Here is an 18,537-nt window from a genome sequence, read left to right on the forward strand (position 1 = left end):
ATATGTTACTTAGTGGATTCCCTGAATGACCCTGCATTTGCAAATTCCTGCACACAACTGTGAAAAAATATTTGCGCACACCCAGTGTTGCGCTATTCAAAATTTGAGAACTAGTGGTGACTTACATGCTGCAAAGTTTCAGAAGTGGCATCCACATATAAATATGGGATCAGTGTCAAAATTGCAGTGATGAAACATAATGATGACCAGAGCAATAGATGGGACAAAATATATACGTGCTTTTTGGAACACTAAACACGTCTGATTCTCTATTTCGTCAACAAACATAGTTCAAACAAAAGTTGCTTTAAGCCTCCAAGTAAACAGACAGTAAAGTTGTTTATATTGATGAATGAATCTGCATTTCAAAATAAATCAAGTGGGTCAATGATTCAATGACTAAAAATGTGTTATTAAACTTACTCACTCTCAGGTCATCCAAGATGTAGGTTTTTTCTTCAGTAGAGTACAGTTAGATTTAAGAAGAAACCATGGTCAATGGCTATAGATTACAGGCAATAAAGGTGTAAATACTGTTCAATTTTCTAACACAAACCAATCATTTCGCTTCATAGGACTTCCATATATCGTCCAGAGCCATGGGTATTAATTTAGTTTTCTTTGATATGCTTTTTATTATTCTCAAAAATGGCCAGCTACCAACTTCCATTTTATGAATCTCTAAGGAATATGATTTCAGCGAAAACAATTTACTGTTCTACCTAAAAAAAAAAAAAAACATATCTTGAATGGTCTGACAGGGAATAATTTAACAGTGAACTATTCCTTTAAGACAGTCACTTGCTTCATTCCTGAATGAATCAGCCATTTGAACAGGGGCCTTTAATTTTGTAGTTTAATGATTTGTTTTCATTAATACTGATTTCATCTGATTGGCAATTTATTCTTCCTGATTGTCCTATTATTCTAATTTAACAGATTTTTTTTAAATTTAAAAATAAAAAAGGTTCAAATTACCCCCTGAAAATCTGTTTAAGGAGTCAAATATTACCTCATAATGGGAAGATTCATTTCTGTCATTGATCAGAAGGCAGGGTTCCTGAAAAGAAACGTAAGAGACATGATTAACGTACGCTAAAGGTGCACATCACGTAACTTTTTGCCCTCTGGTTAAGAAACAAAACTGCATGCATGTTGCAGAAGAACATTGTTTTAGTGTTTCGGCTCTGCATGACTGTGTGGATGAATGTGGTTCTTTCTCATAACTGAAAAAAATCATATTGCTCATATAAAAATCACTACTAGACTTCCCAAAAGATTCACGATAACTCACTGGTCTATTCTTCAAGTTTTGCTTCTTTTTGTAAACTTATCAGCTGTTTTATTCCCTTTTACCCCGATATGTTCCAGTACCCTACAAAAGTATAATATTATGCCCTCTGCTTTCAATCTGTAGTACAAAATATAATTTCTACTAGCAGGTTTTCTTTATCCGTTTTGTGGACATTATACTTTGAGAGCTAATGAGGAATCTGAGCTAACTACAATCCAATACAATCCTGGCTTAATTTGTGCATTCCATTAATGTCCTACTATTAAAGCAGTTAATTCTGTTGAGTATACAGACAATTTGTCACTTAATCTTAAACTTATTTTGTCTTAAATCGTGTACTTTACACTCCTATGCCTACTTGATCTTCAGATACATCTGTATAAAAGAATACAAATTTCATAACTATTACTATATCTTTCTTCAGCTTTTTCCTGGGCCTCCAAAAATTAATCCTGAATCATTTCAACAATAGGTTCAGGACATTTCCTGCGGACATACCATTTAATGGCATGTAAGGACAGATTACTTCATTCTCCAGACAATAATCCTTGACCCACTGTTCATATTCCATCCAAAATTATTTCCTCCATTCTTTTTATATTCCCAATAATCATTCAAAACTGCATGCAGATGTGTCTGATGTCTCTTATCACTACCCTGAAAGTTAGGGTGCTCTCTTATCACTACCCTGGGTGCCAGACCAACTTTTCTCTATTTATAATATGTTTATAATATAAACACTTACCGTAGTGAATCAGGGTAGAACAAAACACATTCTGGAAGTGTACCTTTGACAAATGATACCTTATTGTAAACTGTTGCCCATATTTGAATATATTCCTTTACTTTATACACAGACTTTTTAAAATCAGCCTTGAAGTCGTGGATGTGTTACAATGACTGTGTTCCAGTCTGTCAGAAAAGGATGTCGTCGTGATGAAAACTGAAATAGTGTCTAGCATTTCAGAAGAATCTGACAGTATGATTATCTACGAAATGGAAAACTTGACCTACATGTCATCGCACCAGCTAGCAAAACTCCCCAACAAACCTCAATCGGCTCTTCCTTCCTAATTTTTTTTTTGTTTGTTTTTTCAACTGACCGGCCATACAAGACATATTTGAAGAAAAATAATAATAATTCTCTGTTGATATGCTGTATTGTCCTACCGGCAGATTACAAATAAAATGCCTTTTCAGCATACACTAAATTTACATAAATTAAATCACTGACAGCAAGGTTATAAATTAAATATCATGCAAGATTCCCCCATCTACATTTACAAATATTAATTTAGCACTTGACATTTTCACCTACTATTACAAATGAGCTCATTCCCAATCTAAATTACACCGAAAGGCTGATTTAGTAATAAACCAGAAAAATTATTAAATCATCTACAACAAATAAATGTGGCTGGCAACAGACATGACGCAGCTCATGCAGTTTAAGTTCTGCTTTATTGACTATTTAAAGCGAGCTAGTAAGAGACTTGATATATTCTCTCTGACTCCAGAAGTGAGCACTGAAGATCGACTCTGACAATGGAGACACGCAGGACCCTCATGAGGAGTTTGGCTGTTGCGGTGGTCATTGCATATGTGATCTGGACTACAAACAGGTGAAGAGCTTTAACTGTTCATTCATTATTCTGTCTGATGGAACAATGCAGAATATTGAGGTTTACCCAGTTCTTTTGTCTTACTGTAGCTCAAGAAATTAAAGTGAAGGGAATCATGCTGCACTCAAGTCTCCACAGCCAAGGTGACCGATCCCATCCTCAATATCACACTTCAACGTAAAAGTCTCCATGTGTGAGGGCCGTCATGTAAGTATCAGTTCATTTCTAAAGAAAACATGTCATGATTAGAGATCAACAGCATCTGATGTTATATGTCTGTGTTTTCAATGTTTTCATTCTCTTTGACAGCTTTAAGACGGAGCGGGGCGATTCCTGCAGTGATCCTAAACAAAAATGGGTGCAGGAGAAAGTTAAGCAGTTTTTGTAAGTTAAACCTAACAAGTATGGTGAAACATGAAATAATTAGTAACAAAATAAATGGCTTATGAAATGTATTGTTATGCATTCAGTGTGGTATTCTTGTATTCACACATTATATTTTTTTACAGGAGAGATCAAAAAACAAAACCGTGACTTCCACACCAAAGTAATGAGAACACATCACATTGAAGAAGTTACAAGTTCCAAAGTTATTTTACAAATTTTAAATATGATACAAATTCAATTTTCTGTTATATTAAGAACATTTGTAATTTAAACATATTTCAATTGAATATATTAAATATTATTAATGTTGTCAAATACATGTTGTCCAATTTGAGAGTGAAAGTTTTTTATTTTTTCAGAAACTGAATTATAGTGAGACTGTTACAGAAGTGGCTTAAATAAAATATTAGTATATATTATATTTTACACTGAATATTTTTCTCACAACGTACTAGTAATGGACTTCATGGTGTCATTTAAGGGAATTTTAGACTGATTTGTGTGAGAACAGCTGCAATTTTTTTCATTTGATGAAGCCAATGAATAGCTGCATCTGGAACAACAAAAGTTCATGTTTCTGAATTTGTGCAAGGGGTCCTACTTCAGACTTTAAGACATATTTTTTTATTTACCATCTTTATTATTTTCTTCACGCTATTTTTGCTATGCTATGCATTGTACATTGTACTACTGATTATGTATATTTCATAATATATAATCAAATGTTACAGAGCATGAATAAATTGGTACATTATGAGTGCTAACAATGAGAAAGTATTTTATCTTGTGTCTTTTTTCCAATTATTCATGTATGTTTGACTTATCAACTTAATTCATGCTAATACCAAAATAGCATCAAGCCACTTCATATTAAAGACATAATAGTTGGACTTGGACATTCCTTGAACTTGCATTTTTATGTACCTGGGGACATAACATTTTCTATATAGATTTGTTTTCTCTTACCGTGTATATTTTACTGTAGAACTCTTTAAAGGTCCCCTTCTTCGTGATTCCATGTTTTAAACTTTAGTTAGTGTGTAATGTTGTTGTTATAGTATAAATAATATCTGTAAAATTCTAAAGCTCAAAGTTCAATGCCAAGCGAGATATTTGATTTAACAGAATTCGCCTACAAAAAACGACACGTTTGGACTATATCCCTCTAGTTCCTGCAGTAATGACGTCACTAAAACAGTTTTTTGACTAACCTCCGCCCAGATTAATTCACCAAAAGGGGGGCGTGGCCTTGTTGTGCTCCAACGGAGAAGAAGGAAGAGCTGTGTTTGTGTCTGTCGCTGTACTTAGAGATTAATGGTTACAATCTATGTTTAAGTCGGTTCTGGAAAATTATAATCCACATATAAAACTATGTGCAGCAAATTTTGCTGAGGACAGCTTGCTGAGGACAACTTTCTCAATCAGTTTAATGCCGGATTCGCACAAAGATTATTCTTGAAAGAAAGCAGTTCCCTCTTTGTCTGGAGAAGGTGTTGTTTATGGACCACAACCGGTAAGTGTATTTTATTATTTAAGTTGGTGCGTTTAACAGTTTCTGTAACTTATTACACAAAGGGCAACACTGTTTAGCTGTGTTAACTAGATGTTAGGGCTGTGCAAAAAAAACGAATGCGATTTTCATGCGCATCTCTTCAGTAAAAACGCTCCTGTGACTATAAATACATCTCCAGCACACGATCCTGCCCACTTGCTTCTCTAAACTACTCCAAAACTAGTCCAATCGCGTTTGCAGGAGGGCAGCGTGCTGTAAGCTGCTGTCAAATCACAACACAGGAACCGCTGGCCCAATCAGAACTCGTTACGTATTTCTGAAGGAGGGACTTCATAGAACAAGGAAGACATCAGCCTGTTTTTATGACAGTGAAAACAGCGGTATACAGATAGGTGAATTGTGTGAAAAATACTGTTTTTTTTACACGCAAAACATGAACACATGTTATATTGCACAATGTAAACACAATTAAAGCTTTAAAAAAAGCGCGTAAAACGGGACATTTAAATATTAAAATATGAAAATCATTAAAAAAACATTAATAGTATTATTTTATTCCAATTTATTAAATTTTCACCACCTTAATTTCTTCTGCGGCATCATGAAAATTTGTTTCATAAAGGGAAGGTATGTGCCATCTAGAATCTATGGGGACTACAAACCAAGATGGCCACCTGGTGTCGAACTGCAGTTACCATGATCCTCAGCGGGGGAGAAATAGCTGTACAGTGAAGTGAAAAAAAACTAATGATGAGCTGGGAACAAAGGAACTTTGATTTTCTTTTGCTGGTGTGTGTGAAGAGATGCTGGATAAGTTTTTCCTCTGTTTTCTAACTTTTGGCTTTTGGAGTTGATTGAAAAAAAAATTACCTGTAGCTTGACCTCATGCCTAAACATGATTTGTGAAGAAACCCGCACTTTGGTGGTACCCTACCTCTCACAATGCCACACTTCCACAGAATGATATAACAAACAATACATAATGTGATTGAAATGTTTTTCAGAAAAAAAAGTCCTGTAGAGTAGTTGAAGAAACAGACAGTTTCTACTTCTACTATGTAGTTACACATAAGAGATTGAACATTTCAACTTCAAAATATAAATTTTTGCATATACAATTAGTTTATCATAAATTAGTTGATGGGTAAACTGACTATACTGTGGGTGATAGATGTGAATGCTTTGATGATCATTTGCAATGGTTCAAAAGGATGGTGGTTAAGGCTGCTACTGTACAAATCTTAAAAGACCTCCCCTGTCGATTCTGTTCCCCTCTGGAATTCCTGTTTCCCCTCGGGTTTCCAGGTCTGTGTAATAAACCCAATCAAATAGTTAATTTCCCCAAAGTAGCCTAAATTCCGGATTTGGCAACACTGCCGCATGCAAATACACGAAACACAACTGGATGTAAGGAAAGCTAAAAGGGACAAATCTACACTGCTGCATAGTAAAATGATTCTCACACTCCAGTTTATGTTCCATTATTTTTTTTATTCATCTTGCAATTGTTCCTTTGTTTCTGGATTATGTCTAAGTTTTAGCAGTTTAATTTTCCCATTGCAAATTAGTGTAATCTGTCCATGCTGACGCCCAAACTCAGGGTATTATATTACTGTTTCCATATAGAGCAACAATACATTTGAACTAATATTCTATTTGATTAATCTGATACAATGGAATATAGTTCCTCATATATGTCAAACCTATATGAGGAAATTCTAAATGACAAAACTCAAGGTGTTTATCCATTTGTCTTTAAAAAAAAAAAGAGCAGAAATATTTCATTTGCAGATGTTCCTCCAATTTCCAAGTTGATGGTAAGCAAAGTACTTTAAATGATAACTTTTCTACACTGACATGTTTTCTCATAGAAAAATGAGGTGTAGTGATACACCAAGACTTGATAATAACAAAAAGTCAGTGCTTGTCAAGACAGTATACTTAACTGACATTAAAGCTACTAGCATATTGACAATGACCAGTTTTCTAGTTTCAGTTTAAATGGGTGTATTCCTTCAATTGGGCCTTTAGAACTTCATTGCAGGTTATTTGTTTAGATTTTAATAATAAAGCTATTTCAATAGATGGCAAACTTTATCACATCCCCTCAAAAACAATGTATAGTTAAGAAGAAAAGTGGTTGCTGGAGAAAAAGAGGACAGCCGGCAATTTTTTTTTTTTTTATTAGAAAAAAGCAAGTTTGCCATTTCAGCTACATTCTACTGGCCTGGAATGGGGGTGGACATTGATAAATTGTTAAAAAGACTACTAAATATTTTCCTTTTCAACACTGCTGTGCCTGTGAGACATAAACTGATTATGTTAACAGCTAGGATGAATTTAGTGGGGAAAGTTACCAGGACCAACAATGTAAATGAGTGCATCTGTTGACCATTACATAAAATACCCTATGCTATTCTAACTAAATATGAAGCAGTTTTGTACTGCATTAATTTATTTCACAGGTTTGGGGCACCAAAGATCATTCTTTCTAACCAAGGCACAGAGTCTGTTAACCAGGTTTATAGTTAATTGAATAAAGGGGAAATCCCTATGAATTAACATGTTTATGTGTGTATAGGGTTCTGATTTATACACAACATTTATGGTTCATTGTATACTTATTCTAATGTAGCCTATGTTTTGCACATACAGTACCACAAACAAAGAGTTTTTTTAAGCTTTCAGTGGATACATAAATACAACAACAGCAAGGCATATAATAAAAAAAGTAAAAAATAAGTGAGCATAAGTGAATAAGTAGGCTATACGACAGTATAAAACAGAATAGCTAAAGTCTCAAGCATCCCACATAGATCGGTAATAAATCTGATTTAAAAAAAAAATCTAATTGTAAAACCTCTCGTATTAAAACTATTTTCAAGTTTAGGATTTAGGACGGTATTTTGAACCATTTGACTTGCCGTACATCCAGTCGTGCTTCTTGCACACGCTCGTTCTGATCGTACGAATGTTGATGTTAAGTCGGCAACTACGCAAGAATAGTAGTATATTTGCCTAAAGGGAAACAGACATTCCGAGGGGAACAGAATCTGCTTTCATTTACATTTGTTTTTTTTTTATTACCTCAAGTCATGTGTTTCAATGATTATTATTTATTTGTCTAGCTGTTCTGTCCATATGCACGGATTATTGCCGCACACACTAACCGAATTTGGCTAGAGTGTTGGGAACATTTAGTACTCAAAATGTAGTATCCTGGATTAACCAATAGATGTCGTTTTTGTATTGCAAGTAGTTACAGATTATGTTCTTGCGGAAGACATGCAGTCTTCATGTCTGTCGCTGTGATTGGCTGCTGCAAAAAGAAAGTAAAGTGTTGATTTAAACTCGAGAAGTAGCAACATGATCTCTATTGAATAAACTACACAAAAGCATATAAATGGTAAGCCTGCAAGAAAAAGGATTCTTAGTTACAATTAATTGCAAATTTATTTTAAAAAAATAAAAATAAAAAAAGTCTATAAAGCCTATTCATGTGCTGCTGACAATGAGAAACCTTAGGAAGAGCCCTAAATCTTCATGATCTCATACTGCTGTGATCCTGAATTTAACTTTTTTTTGACTGAATTTGATGGTTTGAGATATAAAGGAAGTGAATATCCTGTCTTGAAAAACAGCATATTAAAGATCTGGGTCTTGTCTCCAGACATCTTACTCTTGTGGTTATCTGAATATTTTACACCAACATCATGCATCTCTGGAAATTAGCTCTGATGATGCTGGTTCTTGTGTGTGTTAAAGGACAGCTACACAACTGTTAGTTTTGGTATTTTTTTTATTGCTGAATTTCAATTTTACAATTGCCTTTTGTTGTAATTATTATAGATGAATAGCAATTTTCTATTAAAGCTGCAGTAGGTAACTTTTGTATAAATATATTTTTACATATTTGTTAAACCTGTCATTATCTCCTGAAAGTAGAATATGAGACAGATAATCTGTGAAAAAAATCAAGCTCCTCTGGCTCCTCCCAGTGGTCATATTGCCATTTGCAGTTACAGACCGCTCCCGGTAAGAAATCAACCAATCAGAGCTGTGGTCCGTAACTTTGTTTGTGTTCAAAATGTAGAAAAATGTATATAATAAGCGAGTACACCATGAATCCATTTTCCAAACCGTGTTTTTAGCTTGTCCTGAATCACTAGGGTGCACCTATAATAAGTGTTTATATTCAGACTATTTTAGATTGCTTCAGGGGTACCGCGGTGGAGTAACCCAGTACCTTTGTGATTCTTCATAGACATAAACAGAGAGAAGTAGTTCCGGCTACGATGTTCTTCCGCAAGATGCAAGCAGTTCTGTTTATTAACCGCTAGAGCGTCAAAAGTTACTTACCGCAGCTTTAATAAATCATTTTATTAATGCATACTTTTATAATCCAGTAGCCTATTGTTGAAAAGCATAATCTACCCAAATAAGCCAATTCTGTCATCATTTACTCATCCTCATGTTCTTCCTTAATTGTATGACTTTATTTCTTCTGTGAGACAAAAGAAAAAGTTTAGAATTTTGAACTAACTATATATATTTAATTTAAATAATGCATATATATTGCATTTAACTGGAATTCTTGTATTTTTTATTTTATTTTATTTATTTATTTATAGCCCTTATCAAGATCACAACCATCTAGTTTTCTCACAATTTCTAAACACAGTATGAGTATGGCGGAGATTCATCTCTGTCTCTCTTTCAGATCGTCGTCCCACTCGTGTTGGAGTGAGCTGCTGTAAGGAAGTGTCAAAAGCAAGAATCCCTGCTTCAATTAAACTGATGGGATACAATCATCAGAATGCTCTGAGTCCATGTGTGGATGCTGTAATGTAAGCTCTCTCTACACAGTGTTGTTTCACAGAAGTTAATATATATGATATTGTGTTCATTTCACTTCATGTTTATTTATCTCCTGCAGATTCTACACAGAGAAGGAAAAGTTATGTTCAGATCCAAAAGCACCCTGGATTAAAAACCGTCTGAATGGTACAACCCCCTAATATTAATATGACATCTTTATAAGATGCTTATGTACTGTTAAAAAGAAAACTCATAACATGATCATCTTTTCCCCAGGTCTGAAGAAGATAGTGGACTGAGTCAATGGAGGCCATGAAGATGCTGCAGGTCTACCCATTTATCAATACATCTACAGTATCTATAAAAAGAAGAATATATATTACATTTGCTTATTTACCATTAGCTTATGTGAATTTTAAAATATGTTTCACTTAATTACTTTATTTGATCTACTTTAAAATAAAATTTCAAACTGCTTTGACATAAACATCCAACCTTTTCTCTGTAACAGTTTGGACTGTATTTAATCATATTTAAAATAAACTATTAAAGAAATAGTTTGCACTAAAAGGGAAACTGTCATTATTTGCACATCATTCTAAATCTATTGTTTCTGTTGGATTCTATAATGGTGCTTTTTGAGACCTGAAATGTTTTATCCATATTTTAATGAATGGAAATAATACATTTTGGGCCAAATATTACTTTGCTTATATGTTTTACAGTAATGGGTGTCATCTAGTGGAAAACAGATAATGTACAAAAAGCAGGTAATTCAATTTATCAGCCAAATAAAGTGTCATCCCTTGTTTATTTGGCTAGTATCTAAACAATTGATACGTTAGAGGGTTCATAAATAGCAACACTTTAAGCAGAAAATAAACATGAACAAACTAACACAACCCCAAAATCAAGACATTCAAAAACAAATATCTCTAAAAACAAACTTACTAAAATGGCACAGTTTCTCAAAATAACCTTTAAAAGGTAGCCTAGCCTGCAGCACCATAATATAGTGTTTTAAAACTCTTTGTGTTCAGAAAATGTATTTACCTGCAGAGACACAAGATGTTGCACGTGCCAAGTGTTAAACTGCCCTACAGGTTATTTTAGCTGATATCATAGGTAAATATACACTTCATCTGGGGATCCTGTCACTGTATGAGAATATTGCTCCAAACGATGCCTCCCTAACAAACCTCTCACAGTAGGTGAAGTAACAGTAGGATGTCTCTTTCTTCCTACTGTATTTTGCTTCATTTGACAATTTAGCACATACCATTTAAACCTACTATAACTAATGAGGTCATTCACTCCCAATCTGTACTGCATGAAAACGAAAACGAAAAGTTACAAAACATAACAAATAGATTCATGAGACCAAAGATTACCTGTTAGATTTACCCCAAACAAATTATATCTTAAGTTTAACCACTACAGAGACATCAGAGCCATCAGCGAATGTCAGAAGCTAGTCGAGGTGAGGCGCTCTCAGTGGGATACATGAGCCCTGAGCGCCCTGTGATCACCTGGAGCTCACATCTCTGAAAACGGGGAAGCAGATTTAAAATAGGAGCTGTCTTTATAAATGAACAGCAAAATTTGAGTTTTAAACATTTACGTTCTCTCCTGAAATACTCTTTAACCTACATTTCCTGATACAATAGAAGTAATATTTTGAAAATGATGGTTGAAATGCAATGCTGTGTGAACTCTAACTTCCACACCACCATCAACATCATCTACCAAGGCAAGACAAAACCAGTCAAGTTCATTTTTGTAATAATAATATTAATAATAATAATAATAATTCAAAATGATTTACATAAAAAAGGAATTAAAATAATTCAGCATGCCACAGCTCAGATAACATGAACATCCAAAAATAAACTTACAATGAGACTGCATATAAGTTAAGTATATTAAAACTTTTTTTAAGTTAGAGAAATTTTCATAAGTATACATATTTCATTTAAATATTTAAAATATTAGATATTGTGAAATATGGGCAATTCTTAATATATTCAGAAACTGAATTACAATGAAACAAATGTGGTATGTCAGTGTTTCATGTTAAACCGTGGATTCAGGGACAGGTGAACAAATCCTTTATAATCAGCCAGCGTTTCTGTTATGTGTTCCATGGGCCAAGAATTTCTAGGTGCTGATTCATCAACTACAAGTATTAGAACTATGATGCTAAAGTTTTGTCATGGTTTATTATATTATTTTATATTAAGTATTAAATAGACAAGACAAGTCTTCTCTCTTAAACAGACCAGATGACTAGACTTTGGGCTGTATGATGTGAGTGTTAATGTCAAAACTTTAGGCCTTTTGGATCACCAGAAGATGGAGTGATTCGGACAGTAATTCAGTATAAAAATAACACCAACCTATACATTTACGCCATACCTTTTAACAGTATTGTTTCCTTAATTGGGCCTTAATTGGGCAAACATAATTATGTAAATGGAGAATGTTCTACAGAAAGTCATCATTCATTCTTTGATTACTCTCCTAGAAGTGGAGTTAGCTTGAGGATCCCAATAGTGCCGACAAAGAGCTATAAGCATGTGATTTATTTCTCTATGCCTTATCTTTTCATGTACATTTTGGAGAATCAGTTTTGAAAAATGACATGATTTTGGTAAAATTACAATTTCAACACTTCTTTTAATGCTGACTTGCTTAGTCTCCTGACCACTCTGAACTCTGAAGCTAAAGTTTTGTCATATTTCTTTGCTTCAATTTTCTCTTTGTACAGAAGATATGATGGCCTTTTCCACTGTACAGAAATCCTCAAAACAAAGTGTTGAACTCAAGTGTTGATTCTTAGGTTTCTGTGGTTTCGTTCCCTGCTTACAAAAGCTGTTCATTGGGGTTTTTTTCTGCATTTTCTCTTCTTTCACTTCCCATTTCAAAACTTCCCTAAATTTGTGAATCCATGCCGCTACTATTTTTAGATGTGTCCAGTCAGAGAGTTAAGAGTTGACTTCTTGGAGATTGCTTTTCATCAATCACTGTAACACCATCATATCAGATCTTTTTTTTTACTCACATATGGGTCATTAACCTCACTTTTTCCTTTGCTTCAGGCAATTGAGATGGTGGCTTTAAAAGAAAGTTAGTTCCACTGATCTGAGCTGAAGGTCAGAGGAATATTTCAGTTTTTGTGCCTCTTGAGGCAGCATCTGTACACTTATAACTGATCTTCCATTAAGAGGCTCTTGAATGTGTGTGAATAATGGAGATTCTGTTTGCTGAGCAATTTTTTTTTTGTGTTAGCTATGTATTTCAATACTGTTGTACTGTCAGACCAGAAGAAAGATTCACACTTATGCATGTTAATGTTCAAGAAAAAAAAAAGAATACATAAATTTTTTGTTTTTTTTTGTTTTGTTTTTTACGATCATCAACTGGAGTGTCCATGAACTCTTATATAGGGCACTCCACTCAGGACTCTGGCATCTCCTATTTCCATTAACCACCAGATGTCACCATGTAATCACTTGGACACTAACACTTTTCATTCTGTTGCACCACACCCGAACTACATTCCCCATGAGTCACTGCATCACAATCACCTTGCCACACCTGCACCTCATTCATCAGCAAATTAGACACACACACCTGCAGCTAATACACAGACACATATTTAAGCAGCACAATCACAACCCCCCCATGCAGCCTCCCCCGATACCGGAGATTACTTTTTGTTCAACAGATAAATTTTTTTTCCATGTCATATAAAGGTTAAGTCTGTAAAAATAGTGTCCAGTGTACTGTGTTAATATGAAGGAATTTTCTCTATAGTTTTTTTTTTCTTTTGTATATTTTACATCAATACCTAGCCTTGGCTCTTTAGATATTCACATATGAAAACAACTCCCAAATTTGGCTTGAGAGTTTGGGAACATTCAGTACTCAAAATCTAGTATCCTGGAAAAAAAAAACCACAAGGTTATGTTTTTTAAGGTGTGGACATGGTCGGTTCACTTAATTTTGTTGTGGCCACGACATAATAACTTGCGGGAACTTGATAATATGTTGTGGCCACAAGATATTAATTTGTGGGAACATCGTATTGATTTGTGGGAACGTCGTATTATGTCGTGGCCACGAGATCATTTTTTCGAGGTAACGACATCCTTATGACTTTTTATGTTGAGGGAACGACATGTTTTTTCTCATGGCCACGAGTTTAATGCGTGAACAAACCTGCATGACCATAGCAACCCGGGATTACAGTATTGTTCAAAATAATAGCAGTACAATGTGACTAACCAGAATAATCAAGGTTTTTCGTATATTTTTTTATTGCTACGTGGCAAACAAGTTACCGGTAGGTTCAGTAGATTCTCAGAAAACAAATGAGACCCAGCATTCATGATATGCACGCTCTTAAAGCTGTGCAATTGGGCAATTAGTTGAAAGGGGTGTGTTCAAAAACATAGCAGTGTGGCATTCAATCACTGAGGTCATCAATTTTGTGAAGAAACAGGTGTGAATCAGGTGGCCCCTATTTAAGGATGAAGCCAACACGTGTTGAACATGCATTTGAAAGCTGAGGAAAATGGGTCGTTCAAGACATTGTTCAGAAGAACAGCGTACTTTGATTAAAAAGTTGATTAGAGAGGGGAAAACCTATAAAGAGGTGCAAAAAATGATAGGCTGTTCAGCTAAAATGATCTCCAATGCCTTAAAATGGAGAGCAAAACCAGAGAGACGTGGAAGAAAACGGAAGACAACCATCAAAATGGATAGAAGAATAACCAGAATGGCAAAGGCTCAGCCAATGATCACCTCCAGGATGATCAAAGACAGTCTGGAGTTACCTGTAAGTACTGTGACAGTTAGAAGACGTCTGTGTGAAGCTAATCTATTTTCAAGAATCCCCCGCAAAGTCCCTCTGTTAAAAAAAAGGCATGTGCAGAAGAGGTTACAATTTGCCAAATAACACATCAACTGGCCTAAAGAGAAATGGAGGAACATTTTGTGGACTGATGAGAGTAAAATTGTTCTTTTTGGGTCCAAGGGCCACAGGCAGTTTGTGAGACGACCCCCAAACTCTGAATTCAAGCCACAGTACACAGTGAAGACAGTGAAGCATGGAGGTGCAAGCATCATGATATGGGCATGTTTCTCCTACTATGGTGTTGGGCCTATTTATCGCATACCAGGGATCATGGATCAGTTTGCATATGTTAAAATACTTGAAGAGGTCATGTTGCCCTATGCTGAAGAGGACATGCCCTTGAAATGGTTGTTTCAACAAGACAATGACCCAAAACACACTAGTAAACGGGCAAAGTCTTGGTTCCAAACCAACAAAATTAATGTTATGGAGTGGCCAGCCCAATCTCCAGACCTTAATCCAATTGAGAACTTGTGGGGTGATATCAAAAATGCTGTTTCTGAAGCAAAACCAAGAAATGTGAATGAATTGTGGAATGTTGTTAAAGAATCATGGAGTGGAATAACAGCTGAGAGGTGCCACAAGTTGGTTGACTCCATGCCACACAGATGTCAAGCAGTTTTAAAAAAACTGTGGTCATACAACTAAATATTAGTTTAGTGATTCACAGGATTGCTAAATCCCAGAAAAAAAAAAAAATGTTTGTACAAAATAGTTTTGAGTTTGTACAGTCAAAGGTAGACACTGCTAATTTTTTGAACACACCCCTTTCAACTAATTGCCCAATTGCACAGCCTTAAGAGCGTGCATATCATGAATGCTGGGTCTTGTTTGTTTTCTGACAATCTACTGAACCTACTGGTAACTTGTTTGCCACGTAGCAATAAAAAATATACTAAAAACCTTGATTATTCTGGTTAGTCACATTGTACTGCTATTATTTTGAACAATACTGTATCAGAGATGTATTCACTAATATTTTATTTTGAACCAACATCATGCTGCTCTGCTGGAAATTAGCTCTGATGATGATGTTCTTGAGGTGTTACTGCGCAGCAAGACAGCTGCAAGTTTTGGTATTTTTTTATTATTTAAAAAAAACTGTATTTTATAATGCCCTTTGTTGTAATTAATATAGGTTTATACTAATTTTCTTTTTATATTTAATTTAATACATGCATGCTATTTCTGCTGTGATCCTCCTAGACATTGATAGGTGCTGGAAGAAGTTAAGCAGTTTTTCTAAGTTAAACTTAATGAAACATAAACAGAATTATTAACGACATAAAAGGCTTTTGAAGTGTATTGTGATGCATTTAATAAAGTATTCTTGTATTCACACTTTTTTCAAAGCAGAGCTCAAAGAAACAAATGCCTGACTCCCGCACCACCCCACCCCCACCCCCAAATCATCTATTAGTGACCAAACTCACGTGGGAGGAGCTACACAAGTGACAGCTTGCCAAAAATGTCCAAAAGAACCAAATAATGTAAATTAGTTAGGCCTTTTAAAACAAGCTATAAAGGTTTTAAGAGATTTATCTGTAGCATTTTTGGAACTTTTTTTGTTAATTGTGCACATTTAAATTGAGTATTTAAAATATTATATGTTGACAAATAAATGTAGGACAATTTGATTAGTGACAGATCTTAATCTTTTCAGAAAGTGAATTACAGTAAAATATTTTTGTAACGATTGTGTTTTAAATTTTATATTTTATGTTTCACATTTAAATATATATCACTCAATGTATTTTCAAGTTCATTAATTTTAGACTGACTTGTATGAGAACAAACCTGGATTTTGTATTATTATTTTCTTTATTTGATGATGCAAATGAACAACTGTAATCTGAAACTACAAATAAACTCTGATCAGCATCTACTGGTTTTGCTTGCAGTTGATGTTTTCAAATGTGTTCAAGAGGTCCTTCCTTAAACATGAAGACATCTTTTCGCTTTAGCATTTTTATTATTTTCTTTGTGGCTGATGGCTGGCTATGCACTGTTTTTTTCTTTTGTTTTTTTTTTTGTGCTATTGATTTTGTACAATTCCTCCATAAACAAATTGTACGTACTGTAGAATGAGTATGTTGGTACAATATAAACATGAGTGCTTTTGGAATTATTATCATTTTTTTCTGTTCATGTCAATACAAAAAAAAAATCATAAACCACATTAAATATTAAAAACACAATTGTTAAATGTTCCTTCAACTCCAGGCACTTTTATGTCCCAGGGGTTGATATTTATTCAATGAATTACCTTTTTTATTATTATTTCCCTCACAGTATATGAAGGTGATATTAAACTGTCCTTCTTTAATTATGTGCTCATTTATAAATTATTATTTTTCAAATGTTTATTATGTGTACATTATGAAATAAGGTTCAATGTACAATGTAATATGAGGAAATATTCTGTATTGATTCTTCACAGCTGTATTCCCCACATTTTGAATTATGCATTACAGTGTGTTGTGCTAAGGTTAAAGAAAATGTCCATAAATATTCAAATTAACAGTACATTATTTTTTTTCTTGGAGTATATATTTTACTGTAATATCCTGGACTGTAACTAAACTTAAACAGACAAAGCAGTTGGCTAATTTATTTCAAAACAGATTAAAATTTCATTTTACCATCATAATTTTATCAATTATGATGATAAAAGAGTGATATTAAGCACAATACATAATGAGACATTTGAAAATAAGAAGAGTTTGAAAGGTTTTTTCAGGAAAAAATCAGAATCTCAAACTTAAGTTTTCAGTTAAACTCATTTAACCCCTAAACTCATTTCATGTATTTTTGTCCGGTTTGCATTATTTTTGGGGGTGGGGTTATTAGTTTCTGGACTTTATTTTAGATTAATCACCATTGCTGTTCTGATCGCCCTCATGGGATGTTTCACTGGTGCACAAGACAACTGTAACTAAACACACAGCGCACTATATTTCAATACCATAGTCTGTGTCACTGTCTCTTCATGTGCTCCTGATAATGAGAAACCTTAGGAAGAGCCCTAAATCTTCAGGATATAATACTGCAGTGATCATGAATTTAACTTCTGTCACATGGGGTCTACAGGCAATATACAGGATGCAGCTCATGCACTTTAAGTTCTGCTTTATTGACTATTTAAAGCGAGCTAGTGAGAGACTTGAATATATTCTCTCTGACTCCAGAAGTGAGCACTGAAGATCGACTGTGACAATGGAGACACGCAGGACCCTCATGAGGAGTTTGGCTGTTGCGGTGGTCATTGCATCTATGATCTGGACTACAACAGGTGAAGAGCTTTAACTGTTCATTCATTATTCTGTCTGATGGAACAATGCAGAATATTGAGGTTTACCCAGTTCTTTTGTCTTACTATAGCTCAAGTTCAAAAACCGAAGTACTCATGCTGCACTAAAGTCCTCAGAGACAAGCTGACCGATCCTATCATCAATATCAGGCTGCAACCTGAAAGTCTTCCATGTGTGAGGGCCGTCATGTAAGTATCAGTTCATTTCTAAAGAAAACATGTCATGATTAGAAATCAACAGCATCTGATGTTATATTTCTGTGTTTTCATTCTCTTTGACAGCTTTGAGACGGAGCAGGGAGATTTCTGCATTGACCCAAGACAATCATGGGTGAAGGAGATAGTTAAGCAGTTTTTGTAAGTTAAACCTAAACAATTATTAATTAAACATAACAGAATTAGTAACAATATAAAAGGCTTATGATGTGTATTGTGATGCATTTATAGTATTCTTGTATTCACACTTTTGTTTTTTTTACAGCAGCAGCGCTCAAAGAAACAAACCCCTGACTTCCACAGCACCCCCAACATCATCTATTAGTGACCAAACTCATGTGGGAGGAGCTACACAAGACAAGGCAAGTCCAGGCAAGTTAATTTATATAATAATAATAATAATAATAATAATAATAATAAATAATTGTAATTGTAATTCAAAGTGATTTACATGTAAGG

The 18,537-nt window shown here is 34.5% G+C and overlaps 1 protein-coding gene, 1 long non-coding RNA gene and 1 pseudogene across 2 annotated transcripts; all 3 read left to right on the forward strand.

The window, feature by feature from the left end:
• Window positions 1-2,811: 2,811 nt before the first annotated feature.
• LOC113095089 (eotaxin-like) lies at window positions 2,812-3,527 on the forward strand (annotated as a pseudogene).
• A 6,011-nt stretch (window positions 3,528-9,538) lies between these two features.
• On the forward strand, window positions 9,539-10,165 carry LOC113095088 (uncharacterized). Its single transcript, XR_003288272.1, has 3 exons — window positions 9,539-9,663; window positions 9,753-9,820; window positions 9,911-10,165. It is a non-coding gene; the product is annotated as an uncharacterized LOC113095088 (long non-coding RNA).
• A 7,535-nt stretch (window positions 10,166-17,700) lies between these two features.
• LOC113095090 (C-C motif chemokine 8-like) lies at window positions 17,701-18,440 on the forward strand (the record flags this gene model as incomplete). Its single annotated transcript, XM_026260701.1, has 4 exons — window positions 17,701-17,844; window positions 17,934-18,051; window positions 18,145-18,219; window positions 18,344-18,440. Coding segments are annotated over exons 1-4 (366 nt in total), but the record flags the coding sequence as incomplete, so codon positions are not given.
• Between the last annotated feature and the right edge of the window lie 97 nt (window positions 18,441-18,537).

The sequence above is a fragment of the Carassius auratus genome, unplaced genomic scaffold (assembly GCF_003368295.1).
Source record: "Carassius auratus strain Wakin unplaced genomic scaffold, ASM336829v1 scaf_tig00215615, whole genome shotgun sequence".
Lineage (NCBI taxonomy): Eukaryota > Metazoa > Chordata > Actinopteri > Cypriniformes > Cyprinidae > Carassius > Carassius auratus.